General features: G+C 40.6%; 2 protein-coding genes across 2 annotated transcripts; both read left to right on the plus strand.

Annotated features, from left to right (window-relative positions):
• The first annotated feature begins 497 nt into the window (after positions 1-497).
• On the plus strand, positions 498-2506 carry LOC110701557. Its single transcript, XM_021879190.1, has 2 exons — positions 498-1827; positions 2394-2506. The coding sequence occupies exons 1-2, from the start codon at positions 498-500 to the stop codon at positions 2504-2506; spliced, it is 1443 nt and encodes a 480-aa protein (XP_021734882.1).
• Positions 2507-16453: 13947 nt separating this feature from the next.
• Positions 16454-20446, plus strand: LOC110700930 (LOB domain-containing protein 1-like). Its single transcript, XM_021878496.1, has 2 exons — positions 16454-16941; positions 19739-20446. The coding sequence occupies exons 1-2, from the start codon at positions 16705-16707 to the stop codon at positions 20099-20101; spliced, it is 600 nt and encodes a 199-aa protein (XP_021734188.1). The 5' UTR covers positions 16454-16704; the 3' UTR covers positions 20102-20446.
• The last annotated feature ends 2904 nt before the right edge of the window (positions 20447-23350 follow it).

The raw sequence follows: 23350 nt of genomic DNA on the forward strand, positions 1-23350 counted from the left end.
GTTCAAGTGTTACCGGTTTCTACGAATAAGCATGTGACAGCTCTAAGGAACGTTGTTGCAATGAAGGGTGTTCCCACTGAAATATATGTGGAAACGGTGCCTATATGTACCCAACAAAGTACTCGGCCAGAACAATTGCATAGTTATTCGCCTACGCAAGATGATGGTCAGGCTTCACCGTCTCAGCATGTGCCGAATCATCTTGAAGATATTGTGAATAACGAACTTTCTGTGTATGATGTGTACACAAATGATGAGGCCGATAGCGGAGAGGAGGAAGATGGACTTCAGAACATGGATGTAGAACCTGCTCGGATGGAAGTGGGCGAGCCCCTGGTTAGAACTCCCATTCCTTGGTTCAGTCAGGTGAACGAGAACTACGAAGTTGATCAGGATTGGGCCGAATCGGGTAGTCATACGTCGTTTGTTCCGGGGGGGGGGAATTTGAGAAGGGGATGTGGTTCGAAAGTAAGAAAGTGCTCCAAGAAATGGTGAAGATGTATTCCATACAGAGGAATCAGTTCTACACCACAATTACATCGAATGAGAGTGTGCTTCATTTGCGGTGCAAGAAAAAATGTGGTTGGATGCTACGGGGTACCAAATCTAGTAAGCACTCGCGTGGCTTCGCCCTAGTCACATACAAAGGCCCGCACCGGGAGAACTGTGTCACGGAAGTATTGTCCACTGATCACCCGCATTTGGATTCGTCGTTAATATCAGATTTTGTGAAGTCCTTTGTTCGGAAAGATCCGTCTTTGAAAGTTGAATTCATACAAGAACTCATCTCCAAGCAATTTCATTTCGATGTCCCGTACCGGAGGGCATGGTATGCAAAGGGGAAAGCAATAGCTGATATTTACGGTGATTGGGAGAGTTCTTACGGCAGACTTCCGCACTTCATGCAAGCCCTCCAACAGTCAAACCCGGGAACGTGTGTTGTGTGGAAGTACAAAGCGTTGGTTGACGGTGTTTACTACAGCAACATGGAAGTGTTTGAAAGAGTGTTTTGGGCGTTTGGCCCTTGTATCGACGGTTTTAAACATTGTATGTCAGTTATCTGTATCGATGGGACGCACTTGTACGGGAAGTACAAAGGAACACTGTTGGTTGCTACAAGTGTTGATGCAAACTTCCAAGTATTTCCTCTAGCATTTGCGTTGGTTGAGGGGGAAAACACCTCCAGCTGGTCTTGGTTCCTGGGTTGCATTCGGGTTCATGTCACTCAACGAGATGGCCTTTGTGTTATATCTGACCGACATCCTGGGATCATTGCAGCAATGACTGATCCGAACGTTGGATTTACCGAGCCGCGAGCCTATCACAGATTTTGTGTTCGCCACATAGCTTCTAACTTGAAGACTCACGTGCGACGAAACGACATGAGAGATATGTTCAAGGCTACGGCGTACCAAAGGCAGGAAAGAAAACTACACGGCGATCTGTGTTTCATTAGTGAGGCGTGTAACAAGGCAATTGAGTACATTGTTCAAATTCCGTTCACCATGTGGTCCCTCTTTCACGACGCTGGACGTAGATACGGGATTTGCACTACTAACTTCTCTGAGACATTCAACAACGTGTTGAAGGGAGCACGGTTTCTACCGATCATGTCCCTAGTCGAGTTAACTTTTCATAGAGTTAACAAATATTTCACTTTGAGAAGGGAGTCTTCTGAGGCAAGATTTGAACAGGGACTTGCATACCCCCCCAAGGTCACTGCCATTCTAGAGAAGAACACCGCAAAAGCCAGATATCACAGAGTGGATGCGTATAACCGTCGATTGCATATTTACCAAGTTACAACAGAAAGGGGAGACCGACTTGGTAGTAAAGGAGGCCATAAACATACTGTTAACTTTCAGTTAAGAACGTGTACCTGCAACAAACCTACGATATTTCACCTCCCATGTTCTCACGTTCTAGCCGTATGTGCAACGTACTCACTATCAGAGCGGCCGTGGGTTGACCCGGTGCTGCAATCGGAGGCATACACGAGCACATACGCGCCGCAATTCTGGCCAATCCCTTGCGAGACAACCTGGACGCCCTATAACGGTCCCAGAATCATTCCCGACGGGAGCATGTTGCGTGGAATAGGGCGACCAAGGTCAAAGCGCATACGTAATGAAATGGATGAGACTAACCGGCCCGCGAGCAAATGTAGTCGTTGTCACGTTCAGGGCCATAACCGGGCAACGTGTCCATCGAGACCCTCAGAGGACCCATGACTATTAACTGAAATTCGTTGTAATCGTAGATGGAGGAATTATTTTGTAATAGAAAATTTTGATTTAATAACATTTGGAACATTTTGATTTAATAACATTTGGAACATTTGATCGTTAACATTTTGGTTAATTGCTAATGCGTTAACTCTGTTGGGATTGCAGCATGCAAGCTGTTTGCTGAAGCTGTTGGAGGACTGCAGCATGCAAGCTGTTTGCTGAAGCTTGTTTTCTGCCTGGATGCTGGTTGCTGTTTCCAGCAGAAAAGCGTTGTCTGAGACAGCGCTTTATGTTCAAGCATAACGCGCTGTCTGAGACAGCGTTTTATGTTCAAGCATAAAGCGCTGTCTGAGACAGCGCTTTATGTTGAACATATAAAATAGTTGTAGTTGAATTTTTTTTTAAAAAAAACCCAAGGATAAAACGCTGTCCGAGACAGCGTTTTATGCCCTACTGAATTTAAAAAAATACAGAAGGTAAAACGCTGTCCGAGACAGCGATTTACCCTGGAAGCTTAGTTTGGTAAATAGTTTTGCCACGCTACCATTTTTGTCAATAGTTTCCGTTTAAAGCTCAATTTGGTAAAACGTCCGACATATCCAATTGTTGGTTATAAATATGTAACGAACATATCAAATGTTCGTTACAAATACATAAATATTTGTAACTAACAATTGAAATGTTAGTTACGAATAGGTACCCGTTACAAATGACATGACTATTTGTAACCCCAATACTTGTAACGGTCAATGTTGGTTACAAAAAGCCCGTTTTTGTTAGTTATGAATAGCGTTTTTTCTACTAGTGGTTGTATATGATAAAAAAAAATGAATAAAATGTTGTCATAATAGGAATAAGTAAAACTAAGTAGAACTTATAAATATAGATAAAAATGAAAAGTGAGCAGAATTTATAAAATTAGAAGAAAAAAATATATATATTTTTTTGATATTATGAAAATATAAATTAAGGCAAATCTCACAATACTTTAACTTTTGCACTATTTGAGTATTAGAAAAACTTGTGTGGACCTCATTCACAATAATATTATTGTGAACCCGAAGTACTACACCTGCGCAAACTGACATTGTACTGAACATAGTGACCCTAATAATAAATATTGTAACCGTAATTGTAACATAGTTGCTGTTAATAAAATTTGTGTGAATTTTAATATTGTTGCAAATCCGAAATATGATGCTATGATCCTAATTTTAACCTAGTGACCTATATTATTCATATTGACCAGTATTTTAAAATTTTCATTAAAAAAATTAATCTCTTATGGCCTTTACAAAACAATCACTTTTATTTTAACATAATAACCATTATTTTAACATATTGATTGACCTTTTTTTTTTATTAATAAAATGACCATAATAATTCTACTATTAGTGGTCCACAATAAATTAATGTGAACCATGCCTATTTAAGAGTTTGTATTACTATCATCTCCTTTCTTGTCTTTTTTTTTCACTCTCCTCTTTTAGGGTTTTAGTTTTCTTAATAGATTAGTAAAAAATAATCTAATTTCTTTATCATATAGACTATTTCTGACCCGTTTTGCAGTTCTTTTTTTTTTTTTTTTACATTCTCCATCTGTGAGAATCTTCTTTCTAATTTTATTTTCATCCACCTATGGATGAAATATTTATTTTTCAGGTTTTTTTTCAAATAATTAGGAAGATGGTTTGGATTTATATGAGTTTATTAGCTCTTGATCATCAACTCTTTGCTTAAAATATCATCACGGATTATATCTCTAATTACAAATTGTGATGACATCAAAAATCATTGCTCTTGTCAAACATGAAGCAACGGAGTATCTGATGTGCCAAGAATATGGTACTACGAAATAATCGTTTTGATTGTAAAAGTTATGATGGCCATTAGTTCAATATAATGGAGCTTATTGGTCAAACTTTGAAATATATATATATATATATATATATATATATATATATATATATATATATATATATATATATATATATATATATATATATATATATATATATATATGTAAACTAGCCTTCTGGCCCGTGCAATGCACGGATTATTCATATAAAATTGTATTGAGAGAGAAGTGAGGAAATATCAGTAAGTCATTATAGGGTATAATATGTGTTTCGGGGTTTTCTGATGTCCTGCGGGAGAGTTACAATTCCGAGACTGGAACCGGACGCCTGTACCTGCAAAATAACGGAGACTCCTGTGAGCTCCGCCTCCAACGGTCAAGTTAGTACCTGATTAAGGAGTAATTAATGCGGAAATTAAAGTGATTAGGTCTCTCTAGGTGAGAGTGATTAACGTAGGTAATCTGCTTTGTTAGCGAGATCAGCCGGTTATTACTGTGTGTAATTAATGTGTTTTTTCCGTAATGTTTCTGTTCTCTTTTTTTTTTTGTAATCCCCCTTAATGAGGATTAAGGGAGGTATTTATAACCTTGGGAAACGTGCCCATCCTAGGTTTAGGTAAACCTAGGGCCGATTGGGCTTCCCTTTGAAGTTGGGCCTGGGTGGCCGGTTTCTCCATTAGGCATGGAGTATGCCACATGTCGTGACATAACAGGTCCAAGGTGGACGAATAAGCGCGTGCCACGTGGCAAGCCCTGACAGTTCCAACTGGGGGACACTTGGCAGGACCTGATTGGTCCACGTGGCGCATTCCGATTGGTGGGAGCAAAATCCCCTAATCATTTGCCCCTCACAGGTGGCACGTGATTGGTCACGTGTTACCTGTGACAGGTGTCGCACTGTAACGGGCGACGACCTGCTACAGGTGTCAGTCGGCGAAAGGACGAGAGATTTTCCCGCCCAAATTTTGAATTCTGAAAGTGACCCTTCGCCTTCTCACTTCGCCTATATAAGGGAGAGTTGTCTTGAGTCATTTTCACACTTTGAGAACTTTTTGAGAACATTCGGACCCCTGAACTTGCTCTGACATTTTGGACCTTTTTTGCCTGTTCTGACAAGCCGACTGCACCGGATTTCCAGAACTTCATCAACCGTCACTCGTTCAGGTAACTCAGTTCTCTTACTCTTAATTTTCTTTTTATTTTCTGAAATGGCACCACGGAAGCACACGACACGACCTAGGTTAGTGATCAGCCGGTCACCGGGGACGGCTGAATCTAGGACTAGGAGTGCCGCCTGCCCTTTTCCGGACCCATCTTTGCCCTTTATACAAAGTCCGACTGTATCTGTGTCTATGCAGAGCAGGATGGCCAGAACGAAAAAGACAGCTAGGATCTCAAATTCAGACGGCTCCTCCCACAGGGTGCCGCTTAGTGAAACATCTGACCAGGCGCCAGATGTGGAAGTGAAACAAGGCGGCGTGGATGCCGGCAATTCTGTGGGGGGAGTCATAGTGACCCCTTCCCATTTAACAGTTAACAAATCTGCTCCTTTTCAAAGAGAGGAGGCGGAGAGGGGAGGAGTCGTCCTCTTCAGACTCGTCAGAGGACGATTCCGAGTCAAGCTCTTCTGGCCATGCTTCTTTGGGTACAAAAGAGAAAAACAGCCGCCTGCAAGAGGCGAGACTTTCTCACACAGTTGAGAAGGGGGACAATTGGGCGGAACCATCCGCCTCTTACCGAGAGCTAAATACCCCCTACTACTGCACGGTACCTCGGGGCCGAATCACAGCCATGCAAGAGAAAGTGGAGAGCTTTATTGCAAACCACACCATGGGCCCCGACTTTCTAGTGTTTGTGCCGGATCCAGAAGACACAGTCGTCTGGCCGGCTGGTTCCAGTTATGAAAGCTCCTGCTTTGGCTGCTACGAGGCGGCCATCAAGGCAGGGCTTCGCTTCCCATTACATCCAGCTGTTCAGCGGATTTTGGATGGGTATGAGTTGGGGTTATGGCAGTTAGCCCCAAACTCCTGGGTCATTGTACTCGGCTATGTGGCCGGGTGCGAACTGCACGGGGTGGAGCCGAGCTTCGAGGCTTTCGCCCATATGAACTATCTCAGCCGGACCCCTAAGACAGGCGGTACCGGCTGGTATCAATTGACAAGCCACAGGGGCTACCTCATGACAAGAGGTAAAGCAAACAAGTGGAAGGACTGGCGGAGCACCTTCCTCATCATTGAGAGTTCAGATATTGAGCAGAACAAGCGCTTCAATAGGTGGAACAGGAATCCGCCCCTTCTTGCAGGCGGCCGTAGCATGCCGCCTGTTCCCCCCAAGGCTAAGAAAGAGATCCTTGATAAAGGACTCTTTAAAGTAGAGTCGAGGGTCGACTCTACTTCAGGGGTACGAGAGCAAGTACCCCTGCACTGCGTCCCGAGCTTCAAGTGGCTCTATGACGAGTACTTTTTGGCCGCCTGCGGCCTCAGCAGTCGGTGCTCAAGAGGTAGTCGGCCTGTCGAATACTCTGTTGTTCCATACATTTGTTGTTTATCTTTTATTAACTTTGCTGTTTGTTTTTGCAGCTGACGCCATGAGCAAAATCACCGCCTCCAAGACTGCGGCGGCCATGTTGCGGGCCTCTATTATGCAACAAGCTTCAACCGACTCCCCCAAGAAAGGGGCACCCTTGGTGAGCTCCGAACCTTTCACCCTCTTTTTGGAGTGTTAATGCATATACTGACTTTTTTCTTCTTTTTTTAGACGGGTGCTCCAAGAGCTTCATCTTCCCAACAGCCGGACCCCAAGGCCCGGAAGACGACTGTTGGGAGCTCTCCTGGTTCTGCCAGGAAACAGGTGGCGGCTGAGAAACAGCCGGCCACTTCTTCTAAAACTCCAACTGGGCCGCCTAGAGGTATGAAGTTGTCCTTGTAAATTTTAGACTTGCTCCCTTTGTTACTAAGTCTAATCCGTTTGTTTATGCTTGATGCAGCCGGCCCCCAGGAGCCTGACTTGGTAGAGATGGCCAAGTCTATGATCAGGGCAGTTCCTCCAGCTGAAAGGGAGGCGGTCAGGGGTGTCGGCACCCTTAACCTTGACGGGATTGCAGGGGTCCTTGCTGAGGTATACTTAGCATATTTTTGAGTATTTGAATTTCTGGACGCCTGTTTTCTTTTTTGTTTGGAAACTGACGCCTGTTTTTTTTTGTACTTAGGCCCTGCTCCGAGTTAACGGCCTTCGCAAGCCGCTTGATCGGAAGAACAAAGAGGTAAAGGCTGCAAAAGCTATGGCCGCCTCTGACTGTGATAAGGCAATGTTTCAAATTGCCCAAAATGAAGTACTGACCATTGATATTCTTTATTATCAGGCGCAGGCTACCGCCGCTGTTCGGGCTCAGTTAGAGGCGGCCCAGAAGAAGAATGACGAGCTGGAGGCGACCATCACAAATCTCAAGGCCGAGCTGAAACCTCTTCGCCTGAAAATGTACTCTTATGAAGCCATGGAGAAATCCTTGGCCAGCGTAAAGGAACGCCTGGTGACCCAGGAGAAGAGTCTTACCCAAGAGCTCTCGGAAAAGGCCGATCAAGAGAAGAAAGAGCTGGTCCGGGAGATGATGGAAGACTCCGCTCAAATCGAGCGCATGACCTGGGGCCGCCTCTTCCCCAGTGCCGACTTTGCCTCTTGGGAAAGAACGTACCGCCAGTGTTCGGATGCATATAATCAAGAGATCCTGGCGGCTGCTGAAGAAGAGGCGTTGGGGGAAGCGTTGGAGGAGGAGGAGGAGCCGGTAGTGGCGCTTGTGCCGCTTGGGGGTAAGGCATCAAAAAAGGATGCAGCTGAAGCCGAGTCCAGCAAGAAGAGTGCTGACCAGGCGGCAGCTGCTAATACTGAACTGCCCCCTTCTTAAGCTTTATGTATTCTTTCCACGGCCTGCGTGCCGTTTGCTTTGTATTTACCCGGCCAGGGGGCCGGGGCTTTGAATATTTTGCTGGTCTTTAATGACCGGCTTATTTTTAATGATTTTTTGTTTTTCTTCAAATTTGTCTTAAGTATTCCATATCTAATATCCAATTGTTCACTAGACCGACTGTTTTACATGGCCGAACGTTGCAGACAGGTACGGAGAGTTAGTACGCCGCCAATGCCCCTGGACGACTGGTTGTCTGTTTCCAGGATAGACGATCAGTCGGCCATTTATCCAATCAGTATTCGAACTATTTTGTCTGGATCCTTTTTAGGCAGGCGGTCCTGTCATTTGTAAATTTAACCAAGTAGGAAAGTGGTCTGACCAAGTAAATAGAGTATTACCTAGTCGCCAAGGAACTGAGTAGTAGAGATAACAAGCGGCGGGTACCGGTTGTTTCCCTTTATTGCCTTTTAGGCCTTAACTAAGTTGAGTGACTATTAAGTTAACATAGGAGTTACTTAGTCTTCGTCACAATCTAGATTGAGTAGTAGAGGTACCAGGCGGCGGATGCCGGCTGATCCCCTTGATTTGCCAATGTTTGTGGGCTATTAACTCAATAGGTTACCTAGTAGGAATAGGGGTTTGAGTGCCCCTGTTAGCCAAAAAACAGGTGGTCTACTCAAACCTTTTAGGTTCCATACCAAATTTGAGGGAGTGACTATGAGTTAACGTTGGAGTTACTCAGTCGCCGTCACTTTTGCTTGAGAAGTAGAGGTACCAGGCGGCGTAGGCCGGCTAGACCCCTTGATTCGCCAATGTTTGTTGGCTATTAACTCAAGAGGTACCCCCTGCATTCGCCAATGAAATTACATCTTTCGTCTTGATTCCCTTTACAGCCTCCGCCTCTACCCATTTAGTGAAGTAGTCGACAACAACAAGTATGTACCTCCTTCCGCCTGTAGCAGGTGTATATGGACCCAGAATGTCCATGCCCCACTTAGCAAACGGTAGTGGGCTGTGAATGGTAGTGAGGTCAGTAGCCGGACGGTGAATTAGTTTGCCAAACCTTTGGCACTTGTCACATTTTTTCACCATCTCCATTGCATCTGCTTCCAAAGTAGGCCAAAAGTAGCCCTGCCGCCTTGCCCTTTGAGCAAGCATCCTACCACCTATATGAGAAGCACAGTAACCAGAGTGAAGATCGTCTAGTATCTCTCGTCCCTTTTCAGGAGTAACACACTTTAAGAAGGGTTGAAGATACCCCTTTTTGTGAAGTTCTCCCTTTATCATTTCAAAACAGGTGGCTCGTTTTTTCAGTGCTGCCGCCTGTTGAGTATCATCCGGCAGTGTACCGTTTGTCAGATATGCCCTGATTGAATCCATCCAGGTTGAGCTTCTGTCTAGGATTCCAATAGGGTTTTCCTCGATGCTCCTCTTCTCCATTACTTCCCAAAAAATAGTTCGAGGAGTATCAGAGGAGGCGGATGATGCTAATTTTGACAGTGCATCCGCCTGGTTGTTTTCTAATCTCGGCACTTGGATCAGATGGAAATCCTCAAGGGAGCCGACTGCTTTTCGGACCGCCTGTAAATACTTGATCATGGCCGGATGGGTTGCTTTGTATTCGCCATTGTACTGACTCACTATCAATTGTGAATCGGAACAGGCATCTATTTTTCTTGCCCCTGCCGCCTTGCACATGCGGATCCCGGCTAGTAAAGCTTCATATTCTGCCTCATTGTTTGAAGCCTGAAAACTGAAGCGTAGAGCATACTCGTACATGTCGCCCTCTGGCGACTGACATATGACGCCTGCTCCACAACCATTTGAAGTAGAGCTTCCGTCCACATATACCTTCCATACTTGGTCTGGAACTTGAGAGTCAGGAGGACGAGTCATCTCTACAATAAAATCAGCAAAGGCTTGCCCCTTCACTGCTTTTCTAGGCTCGAATGTAACTTCGAGGCTCTGTATTTCTATGGCCCATTTGATCATTCGGCCTGACGACTCCATGATGGTCAGTGGCCGCTTGATAGGTTGGTCTGTATACACGACGACTGCATGTGCCAAAAAGTAGGGCTTCAATTTTTTAACAGCCATGAAGAGTGCAAGACCAAATTTCTCCACTAGGGGATACCTCAACTCGGCATTTTTCAGTACGTGACTGACAAAGTAGACCGAGAGCTGACACCCGTCCCTTTCAGCAAGGAGAACAGCGCTTAACGCGTGATCAGAGACGGCCAGGTACATGTAGAGAACCTCTTTGGGCAAAGGGCTGACCAGCCTCGGCAAGGAATGCAAGTGAACTTTTAATTTCTGGAAGGCGGCCTCAGCATCCGGCCCCCATTCAAACCTTGCCTTTTTCTTAATTGCCTGGAAAAAGTATAGGCATTTGTCGCCTGATCGGCTTAGAAATCTTCCCAAGGCCGCCAGACAACCTGTTAACTTCTGAACCTCTCGGATGGTACGAGGCGACTGCATGTCAATGACCGCCTGCACCTTCTCAGGGTTCGCCTCTATTCCTCTCTGATTGATAAGGAATCCGAGAAATTTCCCAGACTCAACTCCAAATACACATTTCTTGGGATTGAGCATGACATGGTGCCGCCTGAGTGTGGCGAAAGTTTCTCAGAGGTCCGACAGATGATCTTTCTGAAGTTTAGTCTTGACAATCATATCATCAATGTATGCCTCGACGTTTCTCCCAATCTGATCAAAGAACACAGTGTTTATCATTCGTTGGAAGGTAGCCGGGGCATTCTTAAGACCAAACGGCATGACCGTGTAACAGTATAACCCCTGATCAGTGACGAAGGCCGTCTTCTCCTGATCTTTCTTCCATAAAGGAATTTGATGGAAACCAGAATAGGCGTCCATAAAACTCATCAAGGCATGGCCGACTGTTGAGTCGACCAGGTTATCAATTTTAGGCAGAGGGTAACTGTCTTTGGGGCACGCCTTGTTTAAGTCTGTGTAGTCTACACACATTCGCCAGGTGTCATTCGGCTTTTTAACAAGCACCACATTTGCAACCCATTCTGGGAAGTAACATTGCCGAATGAACCCTGCATCAAGTAATTTTTTAACTTCGGCGGCTGCCGCCTGACTTCTTTCTTCGCCATGGTTCCGCTTCTTTTGTCGTACCGGCTTCTTTTTCGGATCCACGGCGAGTTTATGTACCGCCAGATCAGGACTAATGCCTGACATTTCATGGACTTCGAATGCAAAGATGTCCTTGTATTCTTTCAATAGGTTGTGAAAGTCGTCACCAAGGTTTCTCAGAGCAGTCGTCCCAACTTTGACTGTTCGATCAGGACGTGAGTCGTCTAAGATCAGGTCCGCATGCTCACCAGCCGGCTGAGGGCGGAACTCATCCGGCCGCTCCTCTGCCAATGATTGCTATTTTCTTGCTTTTCTTGCGGCCCCTGTCTGGGATGCCTTTCTCTTTTTGCCGCCTGCTTCTTGAACAGGCGCACTCTCCTTGTCAAGGTCTGTTTTTTCACCGCTTGACCCAGTAGCCATAACAGTGGGCTTGACATCCGAGAGATAGCACTCTCGGGCCATCCTCTGATCTCCCCTTAGGGAGCCGACTGTTCCATTATCCCTCTCAAACTTGAGCAACATAAGAGATGGGATTATAACAGTCTTGGAATTATTCAGGGTAGGTCGACCCAGAATCATGTTGTAGGCCGAGAGTTCCTCTACTACCAGGAACCGGACTACCATGTGTCGTCCTTTCCCTTTTTCACCCAGGCGGATGGGTAAATCTACTCGTCCCAGTGGGTGGACGACTCCTCCTCCAAACCCTACTAAAGGGTGGGAGGCTGGATGTATGCAATCAGTCTGATATTTCAGTTTCGACAGACATTTGCTACTGATGAGATCTGAGGAGCTTCCGGTATCTATGAGGATTCGGCCAACTCTCTGGTTGGCCACTTTACATTCAATAACGAGAGGGTCGTCATGCGGCCCCCTTACCCCTCCTAGATCTTCTTCAGTGATGACAATCTCAGGAAATGAATACTTGGACGACCGTTCTTGGTGAACGGAATTTACATCTAACCGCCTGATATTGTCTTTGTTGCCCCTAATAGTGGGGCCGCCTCCTGAGAAGCCGCCTGCAATGGTGTAGACGACTGCATCATCTGTATCAGAGCTGTCGGCCTGCTGATGCTTTTGGCCGACTGCTTTTTTGAGGAAGCGTTCCCCGTAGATTTCTTGATATAAGTGTCAAGATCACCTTGCTCAGCCAGGCGGTCTAGGTACCGCATGAGACTGATGCAGTCATTGGTGTGATGACCAACATCATCATGATAAGCACAGAATTTATCTTGGTTCCGGTTGTTTGCAGAACCCTTCATGGGGACCGTCTTCTCAATTGAGATCCGTCCCTTGATTTCTTTTAGGATAAACTGGTTATCCTTGTTAAACGCATACTTTGGGGAGTATGGTTTGAATTCTTTTTTCTTTTTCTGGGCCGGCTGTTTAGAGGAATCAGCCGCCCAAACCTCTTTTCTTTTCTCATCTTTGTTTGACGACTGTTTCTGTCGTCCTTCTCTTTTGTCGAACCTTTTCCCGTCCGACTGTTTTACCGTACAAAGATCAGTTGCCTGTATATAGGCTTCTGCTTCAATCAAGGCCTCTTGAAGAGTCGCCACCCTCTTTCGAACCAAATCAAATTTGAAGGTAGACCCGTCTTTGAGACCTCTGAAAAAGTCAGTATAGGCTACCTCATCCGGTAACCCTTGAATCTGTATTCTCATCAGGTTAAACCGCCTGATGTAGGAACGAAGCCCCTCCTTCTCGCCCTGCTGAATTGTTCCCAAATCAAGGGTCGTTTTCTTCGCAGGGATGTTCATGGCGAAGTTGGAGGCAAATAAGTAAGCAAGCGTCCTGAAGCTATTTACACAACCAGCCGGCAGGTTGCCGAACCATTGCTGTGCGATTCCTTTGAGAGTCGCTGGGAAACACTTGCACCAAGTGGGATCATCCAACCCTTGAAGGTACATCAGGTTGGTGAATGCCATCAGATGGTCTTCTGGGTTAGTAGTGCCGTCATAGGCGCCTACTAGTACATTTTTCACTTTGGCCGGCTGAGCGGCTTCAGTAATTTCCTTGGAGAAGGCCGACGGCTGTTCACCAAGTCTAAGCAACCGTAGCTGCCAGTCCATAGGTTGGACGTTTTTTGCTGCAGGTCAACCAAACGGAGGTGGCTGCAAAAAATACTGTTGTTGCGGCACAAATGGTAAGTTTGGTACCGCCTGGTCGCTATGAAAGCCGGACTGGCGGGAGGTGCCTCCTGACTGACTCTCATGATACGACTGAGTATGCCTCATCGAGGCATTTCGCAAACTGTCTTGAAAGTTTGAAGTAGAGGCCGACTCTGACAATCGGTCACTCTTCTTCTGCTCTAGCAGTAGCCGAGCATCTGTGAATGTTTGCTTCGACCCGTCCGCCTGAATATGACGAACAGGTTTCCTATTTCCTGTAGGATAACAGAATTTTGTGAAATCAAGGGCAGGTGGCTCCCTCTTCCTAGATTTAGGATGAGGAGTCGCCTCTCGCCCTTGAACTGGCTTCCTCTTCAGTGAAGTGGAGGGTTTCTTGGCCGACTGCTCCTTGACTGGAGCAGGCGGCTTCTTGTTGATCAACTCTTGAATCTCTCCCTTGAAGTCCCTCATGAGGGTCATGAGTTCGTTCCTTGTGATGGGAGCAGACCCATCAGTCGGCTGTTGCCGAACAGGCGGTGCGCCTGCTGGCTCACTTCCAGTTTGAAGATGCTCCCGTTCCCTCCTTTCGGTATGACGGGTACGTCGGGCCCTTAGGGTCCCGTCTGAAGCTGTGTGAGCTTCAACTTCAAATTCACTCTCGGTATCATGGTCCGACTGAACTTGAGGGTCGTCTAGGGGACGCCTCTCTTCAGGAGTCGGTACAGACCTGGATGCCATCTCAGAAGTACTCTCCCCACAGACGGCGCCAAATGTTTCGGGGTTTTCTGATGTCCTGCGGGAGAGTTACAATTCCGAGACTGGAACCGGACGCCTGTACCTGCAAAATAACGGAGACTCCTGTGAGCTCCGCCTCCAACGGTCAAGTTAGTACCTGATTAAGGAGTAATTAATGCGGAAATTAAAGTGATTAGGTCTCTCTAGGTGAGAGTGATTAACGTAGGTAATCTGCTTTGTTAGCGAGATCAGCCGGTTATTACTGTGTGTAATTAATGTGTTTTTTCCGTAATGTTTCTGTTCTCTTTTTTTTTGTAATCCCCCTTAATGAGGATTAAGGGAGGTATTTATAACCTTGGGAAATGTGCCCATCCTAGGTTTAGGTAAACCTAGGGCCGATTGGGCTTCCCTCTGAAGTTGGGCCTGGGTGGCCGGTTTCTCCATTAGGCATGGAGTATGCCACATGTCGTGACATAACAGGTCCAAGGTGGACGAATAAGCGCGTGCCACGTGGCAAGCCCTGACAGTTCCAACTGGGGGACACTTGGCAGGACCTGATTGGTCCACGTGGCGCATTCCGATTGGTGGGAGCAAAATCCCCTAATCAATATGTAATCGGAAAATTTGTATTGAGAGATAAGTGAGGAAATATCAGTAAGTCATCATAGGGTATAATATGTAATCGGAAACATGATTGATGAAATTCAAATTTTGAAACTTTAATAAACAAAAAAAGAGGCTTAAATAGAAGGTGGAAGGGCTAAAATTAAAGAGAGAAATAGGAAAAGGTTGAATTAAAGGGGAGAGATGAAGTGTGTATGAAAGATGAAGTATAAATTTAATGAAAGAATTAAAAAAAATGGTGTAATATAAAATTAACAGTGTAAGATGATATGTGGCACTATGGTTAGAGAAATGTAATAGAATGGATGGGGACATGTGTCTTTTCTTAGTTTCTTGGTTATAGTTTTTAAATACTAAAGTATAGATAGATTATATTATGCGACGGAGGGAGTACATAATAACTTTTTTTTAAAAAAAACTCTTTAAAGGATTGTTTGATACTCTATATTCTGAAACATAGTTTGGGAAGGGATCAAAGTAATTAGATATTAGGCATATACTACATCTATTTCGCATTACTCGCAACAAACGAATATTTTATATCTCATAAATAATACCCTTTTGTTGCTAGTAATGCGAAGTGGAGGTAGTATATATTTGTCAAGTTCAAAGATAAAAAAATAAAAAATAAAAAATAAAAAACTTTCTTTATTTACAAGTACTACAATTAGTTTTATTTATTTATTTATTTATTTCAACTAAGGCATACACCAAAGAAAGAAAAATAAAACTAAAAAACAAGAAAGACTTTTGTTACACCTGGTTTACACTAATATTAGTGTACATCGAACACTATAAGGGTAACTTTTAGCTAATTTTAGGGTAACTTATTGTTTTTTTTTTTTTTTTTTTTTGGTGGGTAACTTTAAACATAATACAATTTTTATATAAATAGACAATAAGAAAAATTTTATAAAGGTAATTTAATACATTCAATCACTAAAATGTGATTCTTTATTAATAAAGCGTAGATTATTTTTATGCATATTGGGGGTAACTTTTAATCATTTCAGGAGTAGCTTTTAATTTAAACAATAACATAGAAAAATTGTATGAAGTATGGGTGAAGTTGATATTCCTATAAATGCATAAAAGAGGACTTTTTTGTAGGCAACAACATAGAAAGAATTGTATGAATTCTAATTTTTCACAAAGTGGAAGAATTAACTTACTGCATAGTGGAAATTCTAGAGCTGATCACGGACCAGGTTTTTGGCAAAAAGTGGCCCATTTCGAGCAAAGGCTTCGGGTCAAGCTGAAAAACCGTGCCCAATCATGCCCAGTCCTGCTATTTTGAGTCATAAAGAGCATGCCTTTCAAGTTACATTAAGAGCCTATATTTTCAATTAAAAATGTAATTTTTGGTTGCCCAAAGTCCAATTTATTGGTTCGGCTTGAGGCTAACCCAAAATCTGGGCCCAAAGAATCTGTTTAAATCCGATATTGTTTGGGCCAAAATAACTCTGATCTAGAATTTGTTATATACACTCGGGTGTATCGTACACCTAACTAATCTAAGGTTAGTTTTTGTTATTCGTTTAATGATAAAATGAAAAATAATCATCAAAATGAGAACAAATACTTTATCATGGGTGTACGGTACATTCGGGTGTATATAACAACCTCTCAATTTGATCAGATCTCTTTTTTTTTTTATTTTTTTTGGACGGAACTTTGATCAGGTCTAGGAGATTCCCATGAACGTTTTCTATATTATTATTATTATTATTATTATTATTATAAATTTTGCGAATTCTTTATAATTTATGAATCCTACATACATGTAAGCAAAGGACCACTAGTAAAGGAAAAGCTCATACAACAACCAAGTGTTTCAATGTCAAATGTAATAATATGTACAATATCCACGTATATATACAAAAATTAATAATTTCCCAAAGTATTGATGTCACATGTACATCATAAACACTTTCACTCAATCACTCCTACTACTACTAACTACTTCCAAGTTCCAAACTCTCTACACATAAATATATATATAGTCCTTACCTTATTAACTTTGCTTAACAAAACTAAACTCCACTACTTTTCCCTTAATTTCCTCTACTAGTTAAAAAAAGAAAAGTAGCTTGTTTCCCTCCATTTCAACTTTTCTCCTTTCTTCCCCTGTATTTGTTTTTTTTGACCATGGTCAGCACTACTGACTCTGTCTCTCCTTCTTCTCCTTCCTCTCCTCCTCCGGCCTCACAATCGCAATCGCCGTCGCCGGTTGTGGTTGTTAGCCCTTGCGCTGCCTGCAAGATCCTACGCCGGCGATGCGCTGACAAATGTGTTTTGGCACCTTACTTTCCGCCCACTGAACCACTCAAGTTCACCATTGCTCACCGGGTTTTTGGGGCTAGCAATATTATTAAATTCCTCCAGGTAATCCTCCTTTAAACCATTTACTCAAAACTTTTTATAATTTGCTTAAATTTTGCGTAATTTGTGCATTTAATATTAATCTATAGTCACTTTCTTAAAAAAAAAAAAATATTATTATTTTTGACTAACATAGTTGCAAAGTATACAACACTATGTAATTTTGGGTGACTAAACAAGGCATTGTTGTATACTTATATGTGATTAAACTCGTGCAGTAGTAGTTTGAGGCGTAATTGGTTGATTTTGATTGTTATATACGTTGGTTTTACTAGAAAAGTAGAATTTGTTAGATTATAATCTTGAAACGATACAAGTCTAAGAAAAAAAATGTTTTATTTTCATGTGAATGTATTATTATGTTAGTAGTTGGTTAAAATGTTTGATGAATGAGACAACACAAATAGATTTCTCCCCACTTTATTTGGTGAAATCGTGATGAGATTACGATTGAAATAAAAATCAACATGCACTTTTGAAAATGGAATATAAACATTCCTTTAAACATAAAAAATGGAAAATCAAACAAGTTTTTTTTTTCTTTTTTGATGGGACATAGTAATGAGTTTACATGGAGTACTTTTAAACTTTATATCACATACTAGTAATATATTTTGTTTTTGATGAGTCCATATTGCACCATTGATCTTACCTTTAGTATGTGAAACATCATATATGGACTAAGGAAAAAAAGACAAAGGGATTACAAAAGCATAGATAAACCATTAAGTTGTTATTTATAGAGCTTATTATTTCGGAATAAAGACTTTGTTTGAGCTTCTTTTGAAAATCAGATCATCAAAACTAATTTGATTCAAACTTATATCAACTAATTTTTTTTTGTCTAAACTAATTTTGTTTACAAAAATTATTTTATCTCATAATTGACTTATTTGCGCGTATATTTGAAGAAAACTTTATTTTCTACAATTTATTTGATCAGGTACTTCATTTTATTTGAACTTATAATTTGGTTCCAACTAATTTTATTGAGTTTATATTCTAGATTTAACTTGATTTATCTGCTTATATTTATAATATAAGATGAATTGACTCTAAATTTATCTTAAAAAATTGACATTGTACCCCAACTCCCCAAGTCATTAGTTGGATATGGTATAAGATGGTATAAGAATATAAGATGATATATATTTATGTCACAATCTATTTTACTATTCTGTATTTTAAGACAACAGTCAATATTAAAATAGAAAAATCAAACATGGGTTTTTGTTGACTTTTTTCATTTGATATTTCAGTCTCAAACTCTCAATCTATCTATATTTGCCTATTTGGGTATAACAATTTGGAGGGAATTGAGTTCGTTTGTGTGAATGCAACAAGGAGCAAAGCATTCCTTGTCTAGGACATTGTTCCCAAAAGAATGATAAAGCTAAAGTATTCTAGAACTTAGATAAAGTTTTGGTTGGTTAGTGAAATTACCAAAATACCCATGTCGATATTATGGTAGCTAGTGGATGGCATAATACCTTAAGGTGGTTAAATTGACAAACCACCTACCAAAATTTCATCTTTAAATTTGTTAGTAGTATTAGTTACCCAACGAACAATCTCAATGATATCTCTTGTCTGTTGACTACATCATTTCGCTCTCTCAAACAACCACTTTTAGTGTTCTAGATAGTATCCTAAGTTCTTAGACAAATTAGTTGAAACTCTTGATTATGCTACTTGCTAATTATTATTGATTATTAGGAATATAATATGGCAAGGACAAATGACCAATAGTGTCATTGGTTAAGACAAGCTAAGGGAGTTTTTATAGTATTCCTTTCCCCCAAATTATATATGACATTAAGTTATTATATTCCTTTTCGTTTTTCGTAAGTGTTACACTTTGATCGACATATAATTATAGACAATTTAATTACTTAACTTAAATCAAATAAGAGGTCAGTGGGGTAGTTGGAATATTATATATTATGTGTATCTTGTTGTCTTCCTTCGTTATTTAGAGTTGACACATTTTGAGTTTGCACCTATTTTGAGTTCACAATTTCATATGCATTACATTGACTATGTTTTTCTAATAAAAACATCCTCTGTTTCCCGAATATTGCAACATGAGTAAGAGACACATATTTTAAGAAGATAAGAGAGATAGAAAGGAATAAATATAGGAACACGTCACATATGATGAGGAGAGAAAAAGTACGTAAAAAAACATGTGCAATTAGAGAAATGTTGCAATATTTGTGAAACTTTCTAAAATGGTAATTGTTGCAATATTTGTGGAAAGAAAAAATTAATATGTTAATGGTTGATACAAATAACACAATAACAAAATTACAAAAATGTATGAAAAAAAAGAAGGATATAGTTTATCGGTCGTTCTAAATTATATTGCATATTCAGGTGTACTTGACTTTCATTAATACACCCAACATAATAAATGTTATTTCATCACACTCTTAGAGTGTCTTGTCTATTTAAGTTTACTTGTCCTGATTAAAGCTAATGGTTTTGTATTAAAATGGTAATTGTTGCAATATTTGTTTAATTTTTTTTTTTTTTGTCTTGATATAAGCTAATGGTTTTGTATTAATTTTTGAAAATGAGGTTTTAACCTAAACTTCCTACACATCAAATATTTGATTGATAGTATGTATGACAACCCTTTTACTAGGTAATCTAGTTTGACACTTTGACCATACATAATTGCATTAGTTGTGCTAGCAAAGTTAGAAGTACAAATTAAATACATGTTTAATATTTGACAATGATCTCAACTTTATCCTCGATAAAATTTGTTTTTTAATGAATTTGATTACATCTTTAGGACCTCCCGGAGTCACAAAGGGCAGATGCCGTGAGCAGCATGGTGTACGAGGCGAATGCACGACTAAGAGATCCGGTGTATGGATGTGCCGGAGCAATTTGTCAGCTTCAAAAACAAGTGAATGACCTACAAGCACAATTAGCCAAGGCTCAAGCTGAGATTTTGAACATGAAATGTCAACAAACTAATTTATTGGCCTTATTATGCATGGAAATGGCACATGATCATGATGAATCTCCACCGTCTAACACCTCATCACAGTCAGTGTCACCGGAACACCCTAATCGCGGTGTAAGTAACAACGCTTGCTTCATCGACGACAACAACCTAGGAGGATCACTTTGGGAGCCTCTTTGGACATGATGATTGTAATTGTCAATTAATTAAGTCTCCTAATTCCATGCTAATTATAGCTATGATGAGCAAAGGAGAATTTAAAGAAGATCATTTATATATTATATGATATAATGTGTATAATATTATTATTAGTAGTAGTAAATTAATGAAGCTCTAAGCAAAGTAGCTTTGGATCAAATTTGTATGAAAAAGTTAGGATATAATTATAAAAATATAATGTAATGGCATAATAGCTAAAGTAGAGTAGTAGAAGAGTGTATCAACTCTCATGTAAACTCTTCAACTTTAAAAGACACATAGTTGTCAACGTTGTAGTCTATATTTTCTAATATATTGATCTTTATAATTCAATCTAAAACTACTTTTTTTCTTGCCTTTTTGGTTACCTAATATCACTAACTAAATGGTGATGGGTTATGAGTCGCAATCCATGACTTTCATCTTCCAATTAGTTCTTGACGAATTCAATTTCTTTTTCACATTTATTTGAAAATAAAGTTATAGATTTATATGTCAACCCAATATAAAGAAATTCAAGGTGACAAGATGCTTGTTCAAATGATGGACTTTTGTGTATTGATCTACATTTTTTAAATTGTAATATGGAGTGTATGTTATGATATACTAACCAAGTAAGGCTTGGTATACTAGAAAGATTTGTATTGCTATTATTGGGGAGGTCACGTTGAAGCATGGACGATCCTAACCCAGTTCAGGCCTGGGCTGAACATGGCCCAACTTTGTTTGTGGCCTCAAATAATAAAAGGTATAAATAATTAAATATTATACCTTGCAATATTAATGAGAGTTGGTTCAAGTGGTAAACAACTTGATGCACCTTAACATAAGTCTTAAAACTTTTGTTGTGAGACTCATCCACCAAAAGCCAGGTGTGCAATCTAGATCGGATGAACTACAACATTAAACCTATCATTAACTTGCAAAAACACCATCGTGCCCGGTTAAAATGGTTCAATTCAATGTATTTCCAGTTCAATTATATGTATGTACAACTCAGTGATAAAAACAATAAAATTCGAAATATAGAAAATAATCATAATTAATTTTAATCAATATAATATTGGATAATAATTACTCCTTCCGTTTTTAAATACTTGCTCCACTTTCCTTTATCGACCGTTTTTAAATACTTGTTTCATTACCTTATTTGGAAAAGTTTTACAATATTTAATTAATTTCTCTCATCAAGTGGACCCAACAATATTAATTTTATATTCTTTCTCTTTCAATCATCTATACTACTTTTGATTTTTTGTATAATTTTTTATTATTTCACCAACCCTACTAACTCTATATTTTACTCCGTATTACTTTTTCAATTTCTCCTAAAACTCCGCGTATAAAAATATGAAACAAGTACGGAGTATTTAAAAACGGAGGGAATATCCCAATTATCTGATTCAAAATACTCCGTATTCGGATCAAATTCCGCGAAGAGAATATTTTATTTTTCTTTCTAAATATACGAGATAAGCTAAAATATGGTCCCTAAACTATACCATTAGTTGCACATTTGGTCCCTCATCTTTGAAATGAGGCAAATTAGTCCCTCTGCCACCCTTGGCTCACCGATTCTGGTGGAGGAAAATCTGAGTCAGCAAAGTTGAGGGATGTTTACTGCCAACTAAGCCAAAGTTTAGGGACTTCTCTCGTTGAGTCAGCATTAGTTTAGGGACTGCACTTCTTTTTGCCAAAAGATTAAGGAGCTGCATGCTTACATGAATATTTTTAGTTGAAAAAATTGGTAGTTTGAAGATTAGAGGCTCTGCATTTAATTCTAAAGGATTGTAACAGCAAAAAATAACCAAATTCCAAAATAGTTACAAAAAACTAGCCATTACACACAAAAGTGGCTATATATATATTGATGTTGGTAGCCATTAAAACCATGAGACTATTAAGCAAAAATTCTTCCAAAAGAAAAAAAAATAATTGCTGCAGTGAAGAAGAAATCTCCTGCCAAGGTATCTGCTCTGCAATAAAATTAGTAATTAAGGTATTTAGGAGTTGATCAAAATTAGAAGATTTAAGCAATATTAATATGTTTATTGATGACAGACAATGTCTAGATGTAGCAATAGATCAAGTGGAAGTGGTTAAAGGTGTCATTGTGGGCTAATAGGGTCAAAGACAAGGTCATGGACCAAAGATAACCGAGGAAGAAGGTCACTGAACTTTACCACTTCATTAATTAAATAATGCCAACTCATACCAAGGTCTTAAACTTTGATTAATTTTTTGGGAAATTCTCATTGGTAATCACGAACTTTTTTTTTTTCTCAATGGTAAACCCTAAAACTTTTGATTATCAATGGTAATCATGAATTAATATTACTAAACTAATGGTAACATTAATGATATTTTAATATTATTAAAAGATTAACTAGGGTTAATCTTGGGTTAAGTAACAATAAATTTACATTAATACCCTTCAAATTATTTAAAAAACAACAAAAAAAAACAAAATAAATCTGAACCCCTCCCCAGTTACCAGGCAACCAGCAACCCCCATCCCCGCCGCTCAGCTCGCCCGGCTAACGGTGACTCAACCCCATCCCCCGCCGGAGACCCCACCACCAACACCCTAATCCTAGAACGAGCACCTTCTCCCCTGTTCCCGACCCACACGCTCTCTCCTCTCATCACCACCAAAACTGCTTCTCGAGGACGCCGAAACCAGCCATCCTCCCAGCCGAAATCAGCCACCCTCCCCTCTTCCTCGATTCCCTCTAATCTTCTTCCCCGATTCCCTCTCATTCCCCTTACTTTGGTTAAAATTTCTAGGACTTTTGGCGATTTTGGGGTCAAATTTGTTGATTTTGGGGGTCGATTTTGACGATTTTGTTGATTTTTGAGGTCGAATTTGTTGATTTTGGGGTCGATTTTATTGATTTTTGGGGTTGAATTTGTCGATTTTGGGGTTGAATATGTTGATTTTTGGGGTCGAATTTGTTGATTTTGGGGTCGAATTTGCCGAATATGTTGATTTGGGGTCAAATTAGTGGTCGAATTCATTGATTTTGGGGTCAAATTTGTTAGTTTTAGGTCGAATTTGTTGGGGTTTGCCGTTGAATTCTCTGGGTTTTGCGGTTCGAATGGCAGCGTCCTGAGGTTTGTTGTTGAATTGTTTCACGTGTTTCACTCGGTTGCTATGATCAAGCCATAGGTTATACAACACTAAAGCTACATCACTCCAAGTTCGCTCTGATTCTGACCTTAACAAGTAGTTTAACA

Source organism: Chenopodium quinoa, unplaced genomic scaffold (genome assembly GCF_001683475.1).
Source record: "Chenopodium quinoa cultivar QQ74 unplaced genomic scaffold, ASM168347v1, whole genome shotgun sequence".
Lineage (NCBI taxonomy): Eukaryota > Viridiplantae > Streptophyta > Magnoliopsida > Caryophyllales > Amaranthaceae > Chenopodium > Chenopodium quinoa.

Bases quoted from the DNA above. Each gene is read 5' to 3' on its own strand.
- LOC110701557 (XM_021879190.1), top strand. From the start codon at position 498: ATGTATTCCATACAGAGGAATCAGTTCTACACCACAATTACATCGAAT. The intron at 1,828-2,393 runs GTAGTAAAGGAG...TTGGGATTGCAG, and splicing joins AGAAAGGGGAGACCGACTTG to CATGCAAGCTGTTTGCTGAA.
- LOC110700930 (XM_021878496.1), top strand. From the start codon at position 16,705: ATGGTCAGCACTACTGACTCTGTCTCTCCTTCTTCTCCTTCCTCTCCT. The intron at 16,942-19,738 runs GTAATCCTCCTT...TTACATCTTTAG, and splicing joins ATATTATTAAATTCCTCCAG to GACCTCCCGGAGTCACAAAG.